This window comes from Sceloporus undulatus, chromosome 6 (genome assembly GCF_019175285.1).
Source record: "Sceloporus undulatus isolate JIND9_A2432 ecotype Alabama chromosome 6, SceUnd_v1.1, whole genome shotgun sequence".
NCBI lineage: Eukaryota > Metazoa > Chordata > Lepidosauria > Squamata > Phrynosomatidae > Sceloporus > Sceloporus undulatus.
Window position 1 is genome coordinate 102,924,055 of NC_056527.1, and position 18,476 is coordinate 102,942,530.

Consider the following 18,476-nt stretch of genomic DNA (forward strand, 5'->3'; position numbering starts at 1 on the left):
GACACTGCTTTAACTCCATGGCTAATTGCTAAGGAATTCTAAGGTTTGTGAGATATTTAACCATCTCTTCCAGAGAGTTTTGGTGTTACAACAAACTACAAATTCCAAAAATCCATCAGATGGAGTGATGACAGTTAAAGCAGTGTCAAACTGCATGAAATCCTCAATGTGGCAGCAGCCTACATCTTGTAGAAAATTCGAATGTTTAAGGACTTTAATTACACACAGCATCAATGACATTATTACCAACTACAACATGGTTTGTAAAAATTAATGGGAGTAAAATTTAAAGTGGGACAGGTATGGGACAGTTTAAGTGCTTCTCTCCACTGCCAAAACAGCTCACATTAGGAAGAGGCCTCCCAGAAGTGCCAATGGGAGTTTTCTTCCTAATAGTAATTGCTTTGTGAAGGGGGTGATTAGGAATTCAATAAAATCACTGCCAGGGAAGAAGGCTTTAAACCCGATTCTCTGCATGCAGCAGTTAATAATGACTGCAGTGCCCCCCTCTTGAATCTGGTACTTAACTTTTACAAAGTCTACAAAATTGGCTAACATACTGTGAGTAGTTAGACCTAAATAAGCACTGTGTGAAAAAGGACTTCCCTGAAACTTCCACCATTCAGTTTCATTGCACAATCCCAGGTCTTACTATTATGACAGCATTGCTTTTCCTACTCCATGCAGAATTTTATCCACTTTTGTTGTTTCCCTCCTGCCTGTTATTTCATCAAGCCTTAAAACTGGGGAGTTGATCCCACTCCCTCATCATTTTGGCTTGTCTCTTTCTACACCTGTTTTGGAAAGGAACACCCAGAATTCATCCACAATGGGAAACCTCCACTGAGGCCAAGCAATCCCGTATTTGTCTCTGCCTTGGGAATAAAAGGATGTTCCATTTCTGTCTGATCCAGAAAAGTAAGAAAGCTTTGACATTTTGGTATCTGCATCCCAGCCTAGCACTGCTGAGTAGTAGAGACAATAACAGAGAAGCATCTTCGCTGATATGAAAATAATTTAATGAAGGTTTAATGTTCCAAAATGAATGTTTAGCCTGTGGGACTCAGAAGAGAAGAGGCTGGTTTTCATTACCTCTCCTTCTTCTTCTGTGATGTGCTTACAGAGCCCCCATGAGAGCCAAGTGATTAACCCTTCCAAGTGTCCCATGGCTTTCAGGCAATCTTTGTACCCAAATATCCCTAAAAAGATACTTGTGATGGGTTCAGCATAAAAACACCATTTCCTGACCCCCTTTTAGTATCTGTAGATTAATCACTCTTTTTCTGGTGCCAACTATCACTTTGGAGATGTGGTTTCACCATTCTCAGGCCTTTGTATCTCACAAAATCTTATTTTGTGAGGTATTAACACCATGCATTACAGAGTATGTGCCTCATATGTCACACAGTCCTAAATTTCCCCATGTTTTCATGGAGCATGACTCCAGAATGACTACCAACCTTCTTTGTCCCACAGGGAATCTTTACAAAATTCCAGCACCTTTTTTTCTTTCAATTGAACTGTCCCGTCCAAAGGATGTGGCAATATGGTCCCCATCACCTCTGTCCTCTCCTGCCCCACAGAAACCCACCAATAGAAGCCAGTTTGGTCTGTAGGGATTATTGATATGCATGGCTGTGGAAAAGTGAGCTTCCATTCCTCTGGAATGTTGTTATGAATGCCACAATGGGCACTGCCTTCCATTATGGATCAGCTCCCTTGCATTTCACCAAGAGTGGATCCAGTTATTAAGGTCCCAGTCCCTGGGTCCCTTGTGATCTGATGATGTTCCACCTTATAGGCTTGGCAAATAAAAGCGGGAGCTGGCAACTGTGGAGGTGATGGTGGGAGTTGAGAACAGTCATGCCTTGCCTCATATGGTGGAGATGAGAGATTTGAGAGAGGATTGGTTGGTGGAAGAAAGGTTCTCATAACTGTGGCACAGGCAGGAGCAGTCTGAAGAGGCTTCGTCATCCCCGGCACCCCCACCACTGTTGTGCAAAGGGCGATGGTGCGGGGCACCACGCGTGGTGCAAATCACCACACGGGTATGTCGGTAGGCCACAGCCCATGCCTCACCCCCAAGGCACTGGCAGCGGCTCCGTGGACCTTTGGAGGAGAAAGGGACTAGAGAACTGCCCGTCTTCTTCTGCACAAAAAGGCAAGTCCTGGAAAGGAAGGCAAAAGAAACATAATCAAGTGAGTGATGAATGTATGCCCAGCAATAACATCCTGAACATATGACGATCGCTTGCAAGAGTCCTTTCAGGCCTATCCTTCACAATTAAATTAGATGAAAACACACAAAGTCCCACCAAACGTTTCTGTTCTTTGGATTATTGCCCATTGGCAATTTCTTGGCTAGGAGCTTTTAAAGGCATGGGCTGTGTTGGCTGAACCCTTTTTGTACATTCAAAATTCCCCTTTATGATGAGGAAATTGTCCTGACAGCAAGGCTGGCCCAAGACATTTGGTGCTTGAGGAGAAAGAAAAGATGGCATCTCCCTCCTACCTAGGGTTGCCAGGTGAAAAACGAGTCACAGCTCTTGTTCTTTGTAATTGAGCAGATGCAGGAAATTCAGCAGGATTTGTCATGCATGTTCCACCTGCTGAAATTCCCTATTTTACCCAATCATTAAAGTCACAGAAGCCCTGTCTTGTTGTTCACCTGGTAATCCTCTTTCCATCCGAAGTACAAAAACTAGCTGGACTAGCAGACGAAACTTTCAATGGGATAATATTCACCAGACTTTATACAGCAAAATGTTTTAAAGGCTTCAAGACATGTTGTGTGGTATATAGTGGGCCCTCCACATTTGCTGGAGTTAAGGATGCAGGACCCCTGCAAAAGTGGAAAAGCCACAAATAAAATAACACTATTTTATTTTTTAACAGAGAAACACCTCTTTAGGACTCTCTCGGTTATCCAGCACAATTCTATGATCAACATGAGCCAGAAGTTGATTACAGAATTGTGCTGGAGGATCTAGAGAAATGTTGTCTTTAGGAATCTCTAGGTCCTCCTGTCCAACTTCTGGTGAAAGTTGGCCACAGAGTCACACTGGAAGACCTCAAAATTCCCAGAGAGAACATATTCATCAAATCTGTTAACAATAAAATCTGCAAAAGTCAAAGCCACAAATGTGGAGGGTTGATTATGCCCTCAAAATAAAGGAAATTGCCAGGAAGTTCAGGGGGATCAGCCAGGAGGCTGCCACACAGAATCTGCTGTCTGAGGCTATCACTTCACTGCCAGATGAAATCAGCCCTTCAGTTTTTAAGCTGCTTTCACCTCATTGCTCTCCTTTTTCATCCTGACTGAACTGGAACACTCAGGTTGTTCTAGGCTGGGACTAGTTGCTGTAAGTCTGACTAAGGGTGGATCTAAGCCATTGTGCACTTATTTCATCTTTTCCTCCTGAATAGATTTGTTGTGGCAAAACAAGAAAAAAGATGGAAGAAGCAGTAGAGAAAGATAGGATGATTATGGACAACATCTGGACCTCCCCATAAAATCCCTCAAATGAAGGAGGATAATTGTACAGTAAAAACCTCATCTGGAAGTACTTAGATCTGGAGCCAACCCATCATTGTCATCACAACTACAGCACTAAAAGGGCTGTAGCATTTTACATGAAAAACTGTATCTATCTGCAATTGTAAGACTGAATGGTTAAATCCAGTGCAATTACCATCCTAATATTTATCCTCTTTCCTTCTTTGTCCATTCACAAATAATCCTCTGTATAGATATCTTTCTACTTTTCCTCCTCCTGCTACTACTGTACTATGAACTCAGTTGCCTCTGAGTCACTTTTTTAATATGTTTAATCCCAGATCTTGGCAAAATTGCTTTTTAAAAACTACAAATCCCACAATATCCCTACCAGCATATATGTTTCATATGCTGAAGTTAACCAACATGGAAACAGACTCTGATTTCAACACTTCTGATGATAGGACCACATCTTCCACTTCATTGGAGGACAGCAGACTAGATTAGAGGTTCCAGGGAACATGATGGAGTATGCACAGATCTGTTCTCCATTCCTCCCCAGATCTACAGAGCATCTGTTGCCTGAACCAGCTGCCTTGCACTAGGTCTCCACACTCAGTTTATGAATAGGTTGGGAAACATTGCTTTTTTTAAAACTACAAGTTCCAGAATCTCCCAAATTGCATGGCTATACAGGCTGGTGATTTGAGGGAGTTACTGTCCCAAACAATTAGTTTTCCAAGCTCTGCTTAATTTTCTTTTCACCAGCCTGCTGTCCTGCCACAATTATGATAGTTTAAGAATGGAAGCATACCGGTTTGGCATAATTTCTTATCACACTTTTTCACTGTGATAGTGTTTTGGCAATTCATGGTTATGTGATCTGTTTTCCATACTGTCAAACAACATTTTCCAGGAGGAAAGAAGCGAATGAGTGATCATGGCTGCCAATCACTTCCTGAAGCTGCTACTGGGCGAATGTACACACAGCAGCTGGTTTTGGAAAGCTGCTGACAGCTGTGATTGATGTGAATGGCAAAGGAGAGAGGGAGAGAGGAGCAGAATTATCCCCACTCATACATGTAATTGCTTGAAAAGTGGAACTGCAGCGGAAGGAACCTATTGCACAAAGGCAGTAACAGAACAGCAGCAAGACTGAGAGCCTATTGATGTGTTTTACCCATCAATGAAAAAGTTGAGTACAGTAACAAATGGATTGCAAAGCATCAACAGGATGGACACGATGCCATGTAATAAGTACCAGTCACAGATGCGTTTATACTGTTAAAATTCTGCTTTTTAGCCTTGTGTGATACAGTCCCAAGAAACCCAGGAAAATCTGCCTAGGATTGCCAAATGGTCTTTCTTTCAGGTGTGTTCTTGCAGTTCTGTGGCCCTCCTGTCTACTTTATTGTGCTGCTGGCTATGACAAACTTTTCTCATTTCTTTCTCCTAAGAAGTCATTGTCCTGCTGGAAATGACCAACAGAATCCACCAGGCCTCTTTGTTCTCCTTCTTCCAAATGTATTGGAGTGCCTATCTCTTAGTGTTTCACCCACAAACCTACCTCTTGCGCAGATGGTATGAGATGAGGATAATGGCTAGGATGAAGGTCCCTGTTGCCGTGTACATCACCCAAGCTGTGTTACAAAGGAAGAGAAGGTAGCATTGGTTTACTAGAACCTTCAACCAAAAAATCTTGCAGAAAACAGCCATCAATACTATCTACTCTATAACAGCCTTGACTGACTCAGCAACCTGCCCCCATTTGGTGGACTTCAACCCCCACCTTTCTTGAGCTGGCTGCTGGGGATTATTGGAGTTGCAGTCCAATACATTGATAGAGTGCTGGATTGCAAAAAGCTGCTCACCTCTTCTTACTACATTTGCTGTGCAGCCAAAAGAACATACTCATTCCCAGCACTCAGTTCCTTTCAAAAAATCCTGCACCAGTTCCAACAAATATATTGATTTATATTATAAATAAGACTTATAAGTAGGAAATGGAAGCCATTGTTCTGTTCCCAATAGGACAACAATTTAAATCAAAGGTTGGAAAAGTGTGTGGGATGTTTTTTCTTGGTTTCTCGTTCTTTCTTTCTTTCTTTCTTTCTTTCTTTCTTGGAACTGTAACTTCCCATGCTGGCTAGGGAATCTGAGGAGCTGTGTTCCAGAAAAAGAAGCTCTGGTTTAATTCAGGCATGGCTAGAGTTGCTGGCAACAGCCACAGAGGCAATTTTATCTGCTGCTTCTTCCTATGAGTGTCCCCACCAAATTTTAATCAAGATATGATCAAGATTTATTCCACTTGCAAGAAACCTGCCTTCTTTTTTTCAAACATTGCAAGAACAATAAAGATGTTGTCACATTCAGCTTACATTATTGTATGTTTTCTTTGGAAAGCACTGCCCCATACCTACTCAGTAAAGAGTGAGAGAGACATCCTGTGTGTTTCATGCAAAGTTTTACTGTATTTACTGTCTCAGGGAGAGTCCAAAAAGGCAAAGAGACAATCTCTTCCAGTCTTTGGGCCAAAATAGATGAGAGGTTATAAATCTAAGCCCACCTCTCCCATCTTCTTTGATGATTTTTTTAGCAATTCTTTGGGCAGGGTCAGTCTGTTTGAGTAATTTGGATTAAAGATTGCACCACTGAAAGAGAGCTAACACTCTCCCATTCAAGGATGTTCAGATCTAAATCAACCCCTCGAAGCTGCTATTTCACCCCTTTGGGAAATATTTCAATCACTTCTTAGTTTTTCCTAATAGGCCCAAGAAAAAGCTTCAGGGCAGCAGGAAGAGGCAGGAAAGGATAATTTACACATGGAATCTGAATTGCCCCTGTTGTCGCATTAAAAAAAATGGAGACATACAGCATTGGTCCAAAGGAATAATTTAAAACAAAGATTTGGTCATTCTGTAAACTCTTTACAACTAGGTGTTGTGTTTGAGAGTCCTTACCTCTCTCTTCCCCTTTTCTCTTTCTCTATCTTTGAACACTTTGAATGTTGACAGGTGAGAAACCTTAGCAAAGTAGGCAGCATGATACAGGTGGCATGCAAGCAGCTGACTGTATAGTGAAAATACACTCCACAATCTGAAAACCCCTACTTTTTAAAATGCACCTAGTGCCTGTTGCTGCCCAAATTGGTTTGAATCTATATAGCCCAGCAAAGTTGCAAGAGCCAAGTAGCATAAGGGATGAGCAGCCATTCTGGCAGAAACCAAAAGTAGGTGAGCTTTCAGTGCCCTGCCAGGTCTCTCAGATTATACTGGGCTAAGGTGGAGAAAATGCAAAATAAATAGAGAGCCACAAACTTGCTTCACTTGTATAGGATATATGTGGAGAGATCTTGTAGCACCTTTGTGACTAACTGAAAGAAAGAAATTGGCAGCATGAGCTTACGTAGACTTAAGTCTACTTCCTCATATGCATTCTTGTATATATGATATGATATGATATGATATGATATGATATAGTTACAGGCAAAGCATGGGGAAACTTTGAACTGAAACTGCCAAAATTTCATGGGCAGGAATTCCATAGGGATCGTGTAAGTTGTGATACAATTGCGTATTGTAATTTTTGCCACCGAATTCTGTTTTTCTGTATGAAAAGTCTGACTTTCATCCCTGGGTTACAAAATCTTGTCTAGAATATAAGGCTATGTTTAGGATCCTTACATTCTTTTGCCAAACTCTGACTACAATAAAACACTGTATTGGAAAGGCAGAAAGTGGCGACCTCTGCTGGTTGGTGACAGAACTGCACTGGTGCCACTTTTAAAAGAAGAGAATGGAAACTACTTTGTTGTCATTGTTGCTGTTGTTGTTGTGTGCCCTCAAGTAATTTCTAACTTATGGTGACACTAAGGTGAACCTATCGTGTGGTTTTCTTGGCAAGGTTTGTTAAGAGGGGGTTTGCCTTTGCCTTCCTATGAGGCTGAGAGAGTGTGACTTGCCCAAAGTCACCCAGTGGGTTTCCATGCCAAGCAAGGATTTGAACCCTGATCTCCAGAGTCCTGGTCCAACACTACACTGCACTGGCTACTTAATAGTAATTTGCAAATAAGTTTTTTCTGCTTTCCATATCAGTTTTGTGTGCATTCACATATAAATCGTTTCCACTTAATCTGCTAATTTTATCTCCCCAGTGCTAAAATGTATGTAAAAAACATTGTCTATAAAAACATGCATTCCTAAATCTATTTCCTCTCATAATGCACATTTTAGGAATACAGTAGTCTGATACTTTTTTACAAAATTGCATTGAAACAATTTGGCACTGTAAAAGCAGGTAGGTAACTAGTTCACACATTAGTCTGGGAGTTACAGCTCTGGTCAGTTCATACTGGAATTTGCAAAAACTGTATTCCTCAATTGTTCCTACTTTGCTTACATGCAAATATATGCTTAGGAGTCCAAATGCTTTTTTTTTTAAGTGAAGTGGTTTTGGGAAGGAAGGCATTTTAGAGTAATGAACTAGAAGGAAGAGGGCTGTGCCGTTTCCCCTCCGCAATGTGTGTGTATGTGCCTTCAAATCACCTGTCATCTTACTGGTGACCCCATGAATTTCATAGACTTTTCTTAGGCAAGAAATACTCTTAGATGATCTTGCCAGTTCCTTTCTCTAGCATACAGCACCTGTATGGCAGTCTCCTATCCAAGTGCCAACCAGAACTGACCCAGCTTAGCTTCCAAGACCAGATGAGATATGGTGCCTTGCTGTTGTTGTTGCTGTGTGCCTTCCAGTCCAACTTATGGTGGCCCTAAGGTGACCCTATCACCAGGTTTTCTGAGGCTGAGAGTATGTGTTTCTATGGCCAAGTGGGGAAATTGAACCCTGATCTCCAGAGTCATAGACCAATGTTCAAACTACTACACCATCCTGGCTCTCATTGCTGCCTTACTCCATTCTAAATGACTCCTTTAATTATCAATTTCCCCTTGACCACAAGGTGCCAGTCACATACTAACTGTTGAAAACACGCAAGTTGAACCTTCTGAATGTGTGGCAGAAAACCGCTGTTCAGTTGTTTAAAATAAAAAATGACAGGTAGAAACTGAGATTAAGCACATCCACACAGAGATTCTGCCTTTCTTGCCTCTAAATCCTCCTCTCCCAAAATAAGACCTCACTTTAAAAAAAGAATGGTATCAGCATTCTGTAGCATCTAATATGTCACCAGCTCCACAGGTTCGTCACCCTGGAGGAAAAGGGATCTGTCAGAGACTGGGTTTTACCCTGAGCCAGCCACTGGATTAGTGTCAAGGAAACAAGAATACCAAAAGTCTTTCTCTTTACCTCCCACTCCAATGGCAGGGTCACTGGCACTGTAGGTCCAGGTGGAGTTCAGCCAATCCGAGGAGGTCGGGGCGAGACGAGATCCATCACCTGGAAGGGTTCGCAAATTCACTGAGGAACCCTTCACCCCTGTAATGAAAATCACAGATTGACTTTACAACGGATTTTGAATCCATCTTGTTGCCAGTGCTTTATTTTCTCTCTGTCACTTTTAGATATTATCATATCTTTCAGATTTTCTCAGTTGAAAACCAGGACACAGGCGGCCAAACATCAGAGTGTGGTCAAGATGGCAAACATTATTGATGAGGAAGAATACACAGGCTAGGAGAGGCTGCAGAAGTTTGCTTTTGCCTGAGACGACTGGGAAGAGCAAGACTCTGGTCCTTCTCTCATCTCTCAGTGCTGAGTTAATGAAGTTTAAACTACTTTTGCAGTTTGAACAGAGTTTTTAGCCATTGAAATAAACTTAGGACAAAGAGAGAAAGTAGGAGGGAGAGAAAAGAAACCAGAACATTTTAAATGCATCTGAAAAATGGGACATCAGAGAATAAATTAGGACCGTACCTGCCAAATCAGAACAGTTGTAGAGAAAGGCATTTCAAATGGTAACACCAGCCATTTGATTTTTACTGCATCAGTTTGGCATAGCAGACACACTGCAATGCACTCTTGACACAGTGATGGCTATTGTTTATCAGTGAGGATACAGACACACTTCTCATGGGTTATTTTTCATTACACAAAGACTCCAGATCTGATTACAGAGCATAGTCCCAAAGGCATATGTGGAATGCAGACTGGATTCCTTCCTTAGGCTTCTCACACAAATTTCATAACTGTCTTGTGTGGTGAAGCATTTAACCATGAAACCTTGAAGAAGAGACATTGATTTCCTACACTTCTTGTGCCTCCAAAACCACTAATCAGAGAAGGAAAGTTTGACCAAGAGTCCAGTGCTTTGTTGTTGTTGTTACATGCCTACAGGTCAGCTACAATCTATGGTGATCCTGTCATAGGATTTTTTTGGCAAGATTTACTCAAAGGAAGATAGCCATTGCCTTTCTTTAAGGTTGAGAGTGTGTATATAATTCCATTGCTGATCAGGGACTCAGACACTGGTTTCCTCGTAACCTAGTCCAACACTCAAGCCACTGCACCACAATGGCATTGTAGTCTAGCACCACAATCCATGATATCTCTGGTCCTGGGTATCAAATGATCTCAGAAAGCCAATCCACAGTGTGTGTATATGTGTCTTCAAGTCTCCTGTCAACTTATGGTGACCCCATGAATTTCATAGGGTTTTCTTAGGCAATAAATACCTCAGAGATGATTTTATCAGTTCCTTTCTTTGAAACAGAGTATCTGGTATTCATTGGTGGTCTCCCATCTAAGCATTAACCATGGCTGGCCCTGCTTAGCTTTCAAGGACATGTCAGATCTGGTGCCTTTGGGGTATTTTGGCCACATCCAGCCATAAAGCCTATTTTTGCAGTCTTCCTCTATATTGTTTCTTCTCATGTACTTCAGTGCAATATATCTCAGTGATGATTCTGGGGTTAAGCGCTGATGAATGCTGACTTAATTTTCAACAACCCATTAAATGTGTTTTTCTCCAAGTGCTCTTCCCAACTACTACTGTTGATATTAATTCAAAACACTTCACTGGTCTAATTTAACATCTAGTCTAGTTAGATTAAAAAAAACCTGTCATTTAGGAGCAGGGACAAGGTAATGCAATGAAAAATGTGTCTAATATGACCTGGGTTCATATTTTGGCTAAGTTGCAACATTCAGTGTATCACCTTACAACATTGATCTTGGCCATCTCTCTCACAGGATGATGTTCTGAGGATCAAAGGGGCAGAAGGAGGACCATGCAAGGTTTGCTGAAAGAAGGGTGATTAAAACAAGGAAGTATCTACAATCAGTTTTGCATCCATAAGTTTCCCAATACCAGTTAAAAGAATCTCATGCTGCAGGGCCAGGTCTGCAGCATCAGTACATGGACTCCTCATATAGCTACTAGGAGTCTATCAGGGTCTGCCACTCAGGGCTGACCTTGCATCACATTTGAAATTAAATAAATCTAGCACCCTGATCAGCACATGGGGGCTGCAACTCAATCTGGCAGGCAGTTTCCCCCAAATCCCTTCCCCTGCAGCCAATGCTGGTTGGTGGCTCAGTAGGAAGAATACATTTGTTCTGGGATTTATCTGAATTTTAAAGGAGCTAGCCAAGGTGCTGAACCTATTTTGGGGAATAGAATTAAACAGCTTGTGTGTGTGTGTGTGTGTGTGTGTGTGTGTGTGTGTGTGTTGTGTGCCTTCAAGTTGTTTCCAATTTATGGTGACCCTAAGGTGAACCTACCATGGGGTCTTCTTGGCAATATTTGTTCAGAGGAGGTTTGCCATTGCCTTCCCCTGAGGCTGAACATAAAATGCAGAACAGATACATTGCTCCATTGACACAGAAGCCACCAGCTGCTTTTGCTCCAGAAGTAGCATAACTCCAGAATATTGTGAGAAATTAAAATGTCAGTTCCCACGAAGTACATCCATGAGTTTTTCACCATGCAGAGGAGGATTAGGATTATACAAGAGAGCACTTTTGATGAAGAGTCTATAAAAAAGAGTCTGTAGAAAAGTTACTTCCACCTCAACATTAGGAAGAACTTCCTGACAGTAAGAGCTATCCAACAATGGAACACACTCCCTCAGAGTGTAGTGGAATCTCCCTCCTTGGAGGTCTTTAAACAGAGGCTGGATGGTCATCTGTCAGGGATGCTTTGATTTGGATTTCCTGCATGGCAGGAGGTTGGACTGGATGGTCCTTGCGGTCTCTTCCAACTCTATTATTCTATGATTCTATGATTCTACTTTTTGGATTATAATTCCCTGAATTCTTCAGGCCCTAGTCATGGGAGATTCCAATGACTGTAGCCCCCAAATCTAATCTTTCCAAGCTGACAAAACTCAAGCAGATCTAGGAAAGACTCTTTTCAGCCTGGTCCCTAAAAACTGCTGTCAGTCATAGTTAGAGTAACCAAGCCTCTTTTACAGAAGTCCTTTATTCAAAGAGCTGTGAGAGGATAGTGCTCTTTCTGAAAGTACCTTCTATTTGCAGAGCTGTTTGTTCTAAGCCCAGTTTAAAAACAACGCAAAATGAAGATGAAGAGAAGAGAACCTGAAATTGCCTATCAGGTAGTAACTAAGGAAAACCCTAAGCAGGGATACAGGTGAGCTGGTCTACACCTTCCCCACAACGGTGAGAAAGAATGTGTTTCTATTTCAATTACAGTCATTATTTCTAAATATACTTACAAATAAAGATGCAGAAATATTTATGTAATTCTACACGCTCTTTGGTCTTGTCTGGTGATTCATAATAGGGCAGTCACATATGCATCACCCCATCAAATGTATCAGTTACCAAGTGAGAAACAGGTGGGAGGGCCCTACTCTTTGGCAGCCTCAGGTTGCTAGTTTTGGCAGGCATGAAAGACGCCAAGGTGATTATATAGAAGCTGTTGTACTTTGGACACATCATGAGAAGGCATGACTCAAAGACAATAATGCTAGGAAAGGTAGAGGGTAGTAGAAAAAGGAAGACTGCATGCAAGATGGATAGACTCAATCAGGGAGGCCATGGTCCTGAATCTACAAGACCTAAGCAGAGTAGTGGAGGATACCAAGGGCTTGGAGATCTCTCATCCACAGGGTTGCCATGAGTCGAGGTTGACTCAAGGGTAGTTAACAACAATAGCTCAATTGCTTTTTAACAATTATTTTTGAATGATTTTATCTACATGTGGTTTATATGTACTTGTTTTCATTGCTATAAACCAACCTAAGTCCCTCATTTGGCAAAGAAGTGGTAAATAAATGAGCAAATGAGGAGGAGGAAGAAGAAAAGGAAGATTATGGTGGCAGCTTAGGCATTACTAACTACATGGTTTAATAAGAAGAAAATCTGCCAAGTTTCTGGCCCCTAAATCCAGAAGCACCAGAGAACCAAAGACCCAACAAGCAATGTTATTAACATTTGCTTCTGTTATACAACAAAGTACCAAGACATTGGCATTTAACTTCTTGCTCTTTACCCTGCATTGTATCTTCCCTCCCTCCACAGTTTGCTCCATGCACCCTTACTCACCTCAGCTGCATCGCAAACATTTTTGGCTCTGGGCCTGAGGGATTCTAAGGGACGCGTCAAAAGAAACCTACCCATAATTACCTGGTTGGGTTGCGTGGAGGGCATGGGGTTGTGATTTCAAAGGTGCTGCACCTACAGGCTTGGGAGTGGGGGGTGAGGGCGAGTCAGTGTGAGTAACACATTTAGCAGGCTTCACAACAGCTGACAAGCGAAACCTTCCCCATTCCCAGGGCCCCAGTTCAAAGGGACAGTCAGTCTTCCTTCATCTGCCTCCCCTTGCAGGTGTGGAACCAGAGGCTTATAATTAGAGACTCCGATGTTCTGAGCCCCAGGGAAGAGTTGGCAAGCACTGGGCTGAGTCCAGGAGTTCAAAGACGGCCCTACTCTGAGCCACAGCCTGGGAAAGTTCCATTTCAGTGGAATTAATCTCCCAGAATCCCCCAGACAGAATGTTGTTTGAGAGATGTAATCCCCCCAAATGAAGTTTTTCTATGCTCTGCTTTCATCTCTCACACATCTCTCACAGTCCTCCTGTCGCTGTTTAGCAGGGAGGGAATAGTCTGGCTCTCCAGATGTTGTTAGACTGCAACTCTCAGCAACCCTATGACAACCAGTGGTGAAGAATGCTGAGAGATGCAGTCTGACACCATCTGGAGGGCCACAGGATTCCCTTCACTGCCCTTTAGGGACATCAACTTGAGAGCAGCTGTTATTTTGGATACCGTGTTATTTTGGATACCATTGTCTACCTTATTGCTGCCGCTCTCTGCCTTCTCTCATATCCCTTTCAGAGGCCAGAGAATGCCATCTCCCATGGAGAGAATGACCACAGTCTTACTCAACACACGTGGAAAAGCTTTAGTCCAGCTTCTCTACCTGAAGACAGATGTACTGGGGTGTCAGGGTCAGGTCTGGGTGCCTACCTCTGTACAAGATGGCAAAGCCCTGAGCTTGCAAAAGCTGGTCTGACTGGAAGGAGAGGAGCAGATAGTCAGTGGGAAAGAGCAGCGGAGTCCCTGGCCTCCAGCGCCCATCAAACTGGGCCAACAACACATTGCTGTGTCCATCCCGCAGCTCCAGGCGGTCATTGGGGTCATGTACATCAAAGATCCGGAAAGTGAGCTCCACAGAATCATAGCCCGCAGGATGCAGGGCCCAACTGCAGTTGCTGTCAGCCTCATAGTCATCTGGAAACTGTGGAGAGTAGATCACTCCAGACGATTCACTGAAGTTTCCCTGGCAGGCACCTAGGGAGACTGTGGGATTGGGGGGCAGGAGAGGAGAAAGCAGCAAAATAATAATGCAATCACTATGAGAGCTGTGATGTTTAATAGATCAGGTTTGAGAGTTTAAAACAGTTTGAGCAATAAAAAAGTGCTCTGTTTAATTAGGCGAGTGCTGTCTGAGAAGAAGTTCTCCTCTGGGGTGAAAGAAGGGATGCCTCACTCATGGAAAGTCTTGCTGGGATGAATATATACCTCATCTATAAATGGTGGAAATGTTTCTTTCATTAAAACCCACATCCCCCCACCCCTTTAGAAGCACTTTTTAAAAATCAATTGCTCATATAAACAAATATTTAATTGGGTGAAAAGGTGAGCATATATATGCCCCCACTTATTTTTTAATTTAATTTAATTTTTTGTAGTCTCCATGGTTCCCTTGCCACTGTCAACTTGCCACCACAACAGTGGAACACCCTGTACATTTCCTTTTAAAATAAAGCAAAATAGGAGTGCAGTGCATTCGTTCACCTTGCTTTCAAGCTGAACTGAACTCGCTCATGAAAAGGAACCTCCTGGAAGTGTACATTGGTTTAAAGACCAGCACACACTCCCCCTGCACCTTGTTCTATTTCAGCAATGTGGCAGAAGTAGGAGGTAGCCCACAACAGATCTGGGGAGGGCAGTGATATCTCACCCACTCACCCAATGTTGTATAACATTACTTTAAATTTGTTCAAAGAAAGCATTATACAGTATACAGTATTGTAGGGTTATCCAAGTAAAACCTGTTATTAAAAGTTACAGTCATAGGTTTTAAAGTCATAAGAAAATAAGATGAGCTATGGTGGATCAAAACCATTAACAACAAACCAAGAATTATGTTCAACCAAATACTGTTGGGAAGACCCAAGCAGGGCTGAATTCAGTCATCTAGTTTGCCAGACTCCATTGTCTACATGTCTAGGTTGGACCTACAAAGTAGCTCCTTGTGGGATCCTAGGAATATCCTACCTGTGCAAAGTGCAAAAAAAAAGTGGGTCATGATGATAAATCTCAATTTACTTTCCTCTTAAATCAGAATGCTTCCTGGGGCTACAAAACACACACATATTGTGGGACCACACACCTCAATAAATGAACTAACACAGTTATGACTATAACTTAAAAGGAGTGAAGTGATCCCTCATTACTAGTTATAATATAGTTTTAGTTGTCCCTCATTTCAAAAAGCAATTAAATGCAAACAGCTAATTCATTGTAATGAGTCACTTCCAAGCTCTATTTGACAAAATGCTGTGCTATCAATGACAAAACAGGTTTCAACTGCCAGTCCAATCTGCTTCTGAATGTGGAATGGAGCGGGTGTCATTTTATCCTTTTCCTTGGGCAGCAAAATGGCATGGGCTGGGCTGGTTGGTGACCTGCCTCCAGGGAGCCATGGTTTGAGAAATTGGGCTATACAATCAGGTTGATGATACCTAATGGAGTCATTATAAAACTGTGTGCCAGGCTATATTGGTGTGCTGTAAGAATGCTGTGAGAAAGGCAAGACATATTGTTGTGGACCCAAAGTACCAATTTCACTGGAGATGCTTGTTGAAACTCCAAATGAGTCCTTGATCAGAGCTTGGCTCTGTCTACTCAGCCTCCCACATAACTCACTGCACTGTAAATATGACTGCAACAATACCCTAAATCTAATTGTTAGTCTCTAATAAGTAGACCCATTGAATAAATCGAACTTACATAAGTATTAAATTATTAAGTTCTCATTGATTCTATGGTTCTACTCCACTTGGGACTAACAATTGGATTAAAATTATTGTATGTGGTCTGTGAAAATCACTATATGAATAACTGCCAAGTTTTGTTGCTGGTTGTTGTTTTGTTCTTATAAGACAATATATAAAAGAAATTAAAACTAATCTGTGAGTCTGACACACCATGCTTTGACATCTCTGAAAATAACAACGGGGGGGGGGGGGGGAATAGCCCCACCATGTCTGGGGAAAAAAAAAAATTTGAAAAAAAATAAATCTGAAAAACCAGTTGGTTAAAAATAAACAAATATATGTAATCCAGATGTTGAGAACATGGAACTGGAAGGACAGGAGCAAAATGATATCCACTTTGAAGGCAGCTTGGGAAAGTTTTCCTTTTCCAAACCCCAAAATGTGCACACGCCCATTTGCAATGCATTCTTCCTATTCCTAAATCAGACCATCCCTCTTGGCACTGTTCAATGTTCAGTGTCCTCTCATGTGACAAATCTGAACTTAGGCAAATGCACAACAAAGCATATCTACTCAGATCTAAGCCACACTAAGTTCAATGGAATTTTCTCCCCAATACGTATGTACAGTATGTAGGATTTTAGTCTTAATTGGGAATAATATAGGGAAATGCACTTTCATTTACCTGTTCTTGGGCTAAACTTCTGTATTCTAATGTAGCTCATCACTGTTCCCTAGAGTGTCTGGGATTTCACACTCCTGAAAAGAACTCTGAAAAGCCTTCTTGTGGTGTGTCTTCAAGTTATTTGTTATTTATGGGGACCCTAAGGCAAACCTATCATGGGGTTTTCTTGGCAAGTTTCTTCAGAGAGGGTTTATCATTGCTATCCTCTGAGGCTGAGAGAATGTGACGTGCCCAAGGTCACCCAGTGGGTTTCCATGGCAGAGCCAGGATTCAAAACCTGGGTTCAAAACACACTGTATAAATAATCTGGTTTTAGACCACTTTAACTACCCTGGCTCAATGCTATGGAATCCTAGGAACTGTAATTTAGTGAGACATTTAGCCTTCTCTGTCAGAGAGCTCTGGCACCACAATAAACTACAATTTCTAGGATTCCCTAGAACTCAGCCAGGGCAGTTAAAGTGGTCTCAAACCAGATTATTTTTGCAGTGTGTTCTGGACCCTGGTCTCCCAGTGTCCTAGTCCAATGTTCATACCATTGCATCACACTGTAGTGAACCCTGGAAAGAGAGATATCCTGAATTTTGTCTCTGAATTACTATCCTGAAGGTAATCTTAAACCTACCGTCCACTTATTTGATTGGGTAATATCCAAGTTTTAGTATTATGTGAAGAGAAAAGGAATTACCAGTATCTCAAACTCCATGGATAGACCTATATCATAAATCTTTGCATTATTTTTTATTTAAAAGGACAAGTTGCATGAAGATATTTCTGTGTCTTCACATCCTTACCATTGTATATGCCTATCCGGCCATCCCCTCCGCACAGCTCACTGGACTTTCCAAAGCAAACTTGGTCACATTCCACAGCACTCACTGGCTGGCTACGCCGGACATCCCCTTCATGGCCACAGAAACAGGCATACCCAGCTTCCACACCAGCAAACTTTAGGAGAGAAAGAAAGATGTCAGGGTAATGTGTTTGTATGGAAGGTGAATAAAATATGATAATGGTTTAAAAGAATCTTCACTTCCTGTGGTACAGATATAGATGTCTTTTTGGGTGTGCGTTGTGTGCTTCCAAGTCCTTTGCCACCTTAGCATGGGATTTTCTTGGCAAGATTTGTTCAAAGGAGGTTTGCCCAAGGTCACCCAGTGCGTTTCATGGCCAAGTGGGAATTGAACCCTGATCTCAACTATGTACTTGAGTAGTGGCTTACTCATATGTCTTTTTATTTCAGGGCAAACAGGTTTTGAGAGAATACAAAACCAAACAGACCTATTTGCCTGAGGTCAAACTATACATTCACACCATAAGCAGTATGGATATCTATTTTAAATCTGAAGTCAGCTATTTGAAAACAACAACAAATAGTTTTGAAATCAATGGGAATTAAGCTGTGCCAAACTTTCTCTGGGCTAACATAGCTATGTCTTTGGAAACTTTCTCTGGATTAGGGCCAATATTTCAATTAAGCCTTAGGGGAGAATTTTAAGGTTGCTCCATCAATGCTTCTTTTAATGGCTAATGAATATTACAGGTCTGGACTGGTGGAGTGTGGAAGGACTCACCTTAGGCAAAGCACTTAAAAATTAATTGTAAATCAAAAGTAACATTTCAAAAGAAAAATCATGCAGTGGCTTGAGTGTGTGGGAGCTGCATTCCCATTCATGGCACCGGTAATGGCCAATAACTGCTTATTAGCCCATAACTGAACATTTGAGGTTGGGTAGCTAAATGAATTTAGGAGATGGAGCACAAATTATTGCAAAACAGTCATCCATGTATATAATCAAATGTGTTGCAATGAAAGGCATTTTATTAACTTAATAATTTTAATAAAATAGAGTACTGTCTTTAGAAAATTGGAG

At 41.8% G+C, this 18,476-nt stretch overlaps 1 protein-coding gene across 1 annotated transcript in view; it reads right to left on the minus strand.

Moving 5' to 3' along the window:
• Nucleotides 1-1,007: 1,007 nt before the first annotated feature.
• Nucleotides 1,008-18,476, minus strand: part of KREMEN2 (kringle containing transmembrane protein 2) — a 41,748-nt gene continuing 24,279 nt past the window's right edge. The window contains exons 4-8 of the mRNA XM_042470976.1: nucleotides 17,397-17,550; nucleotides 13,882-14,214; nucleotides 8,801-8,929; nucleotides 5,064-5,136; nucleotides 1,008-2,168 (exon numbers count right to left, since the gene is read on the minus strand). Coding sequence (XP_042326910.1) covers nucleotides 1,874-2,168; nucleotides 5,064-5,136; nucleotides 8,801-8,929; nucleotides 13,882-14,214; nucleotides 17,397-17,550 — 984 coding nt within the window. The 3' untranslated portion in view covers nucleotides 1,008-1,873. The remainder of the gene's footprint in view (nucleotides 2,169-5,063; nucleotides 5,137-8,800; nucleotides 8,930-13,881; nucleotides 14,215-17,396; nucleotides 17,551-18,476) is intronic.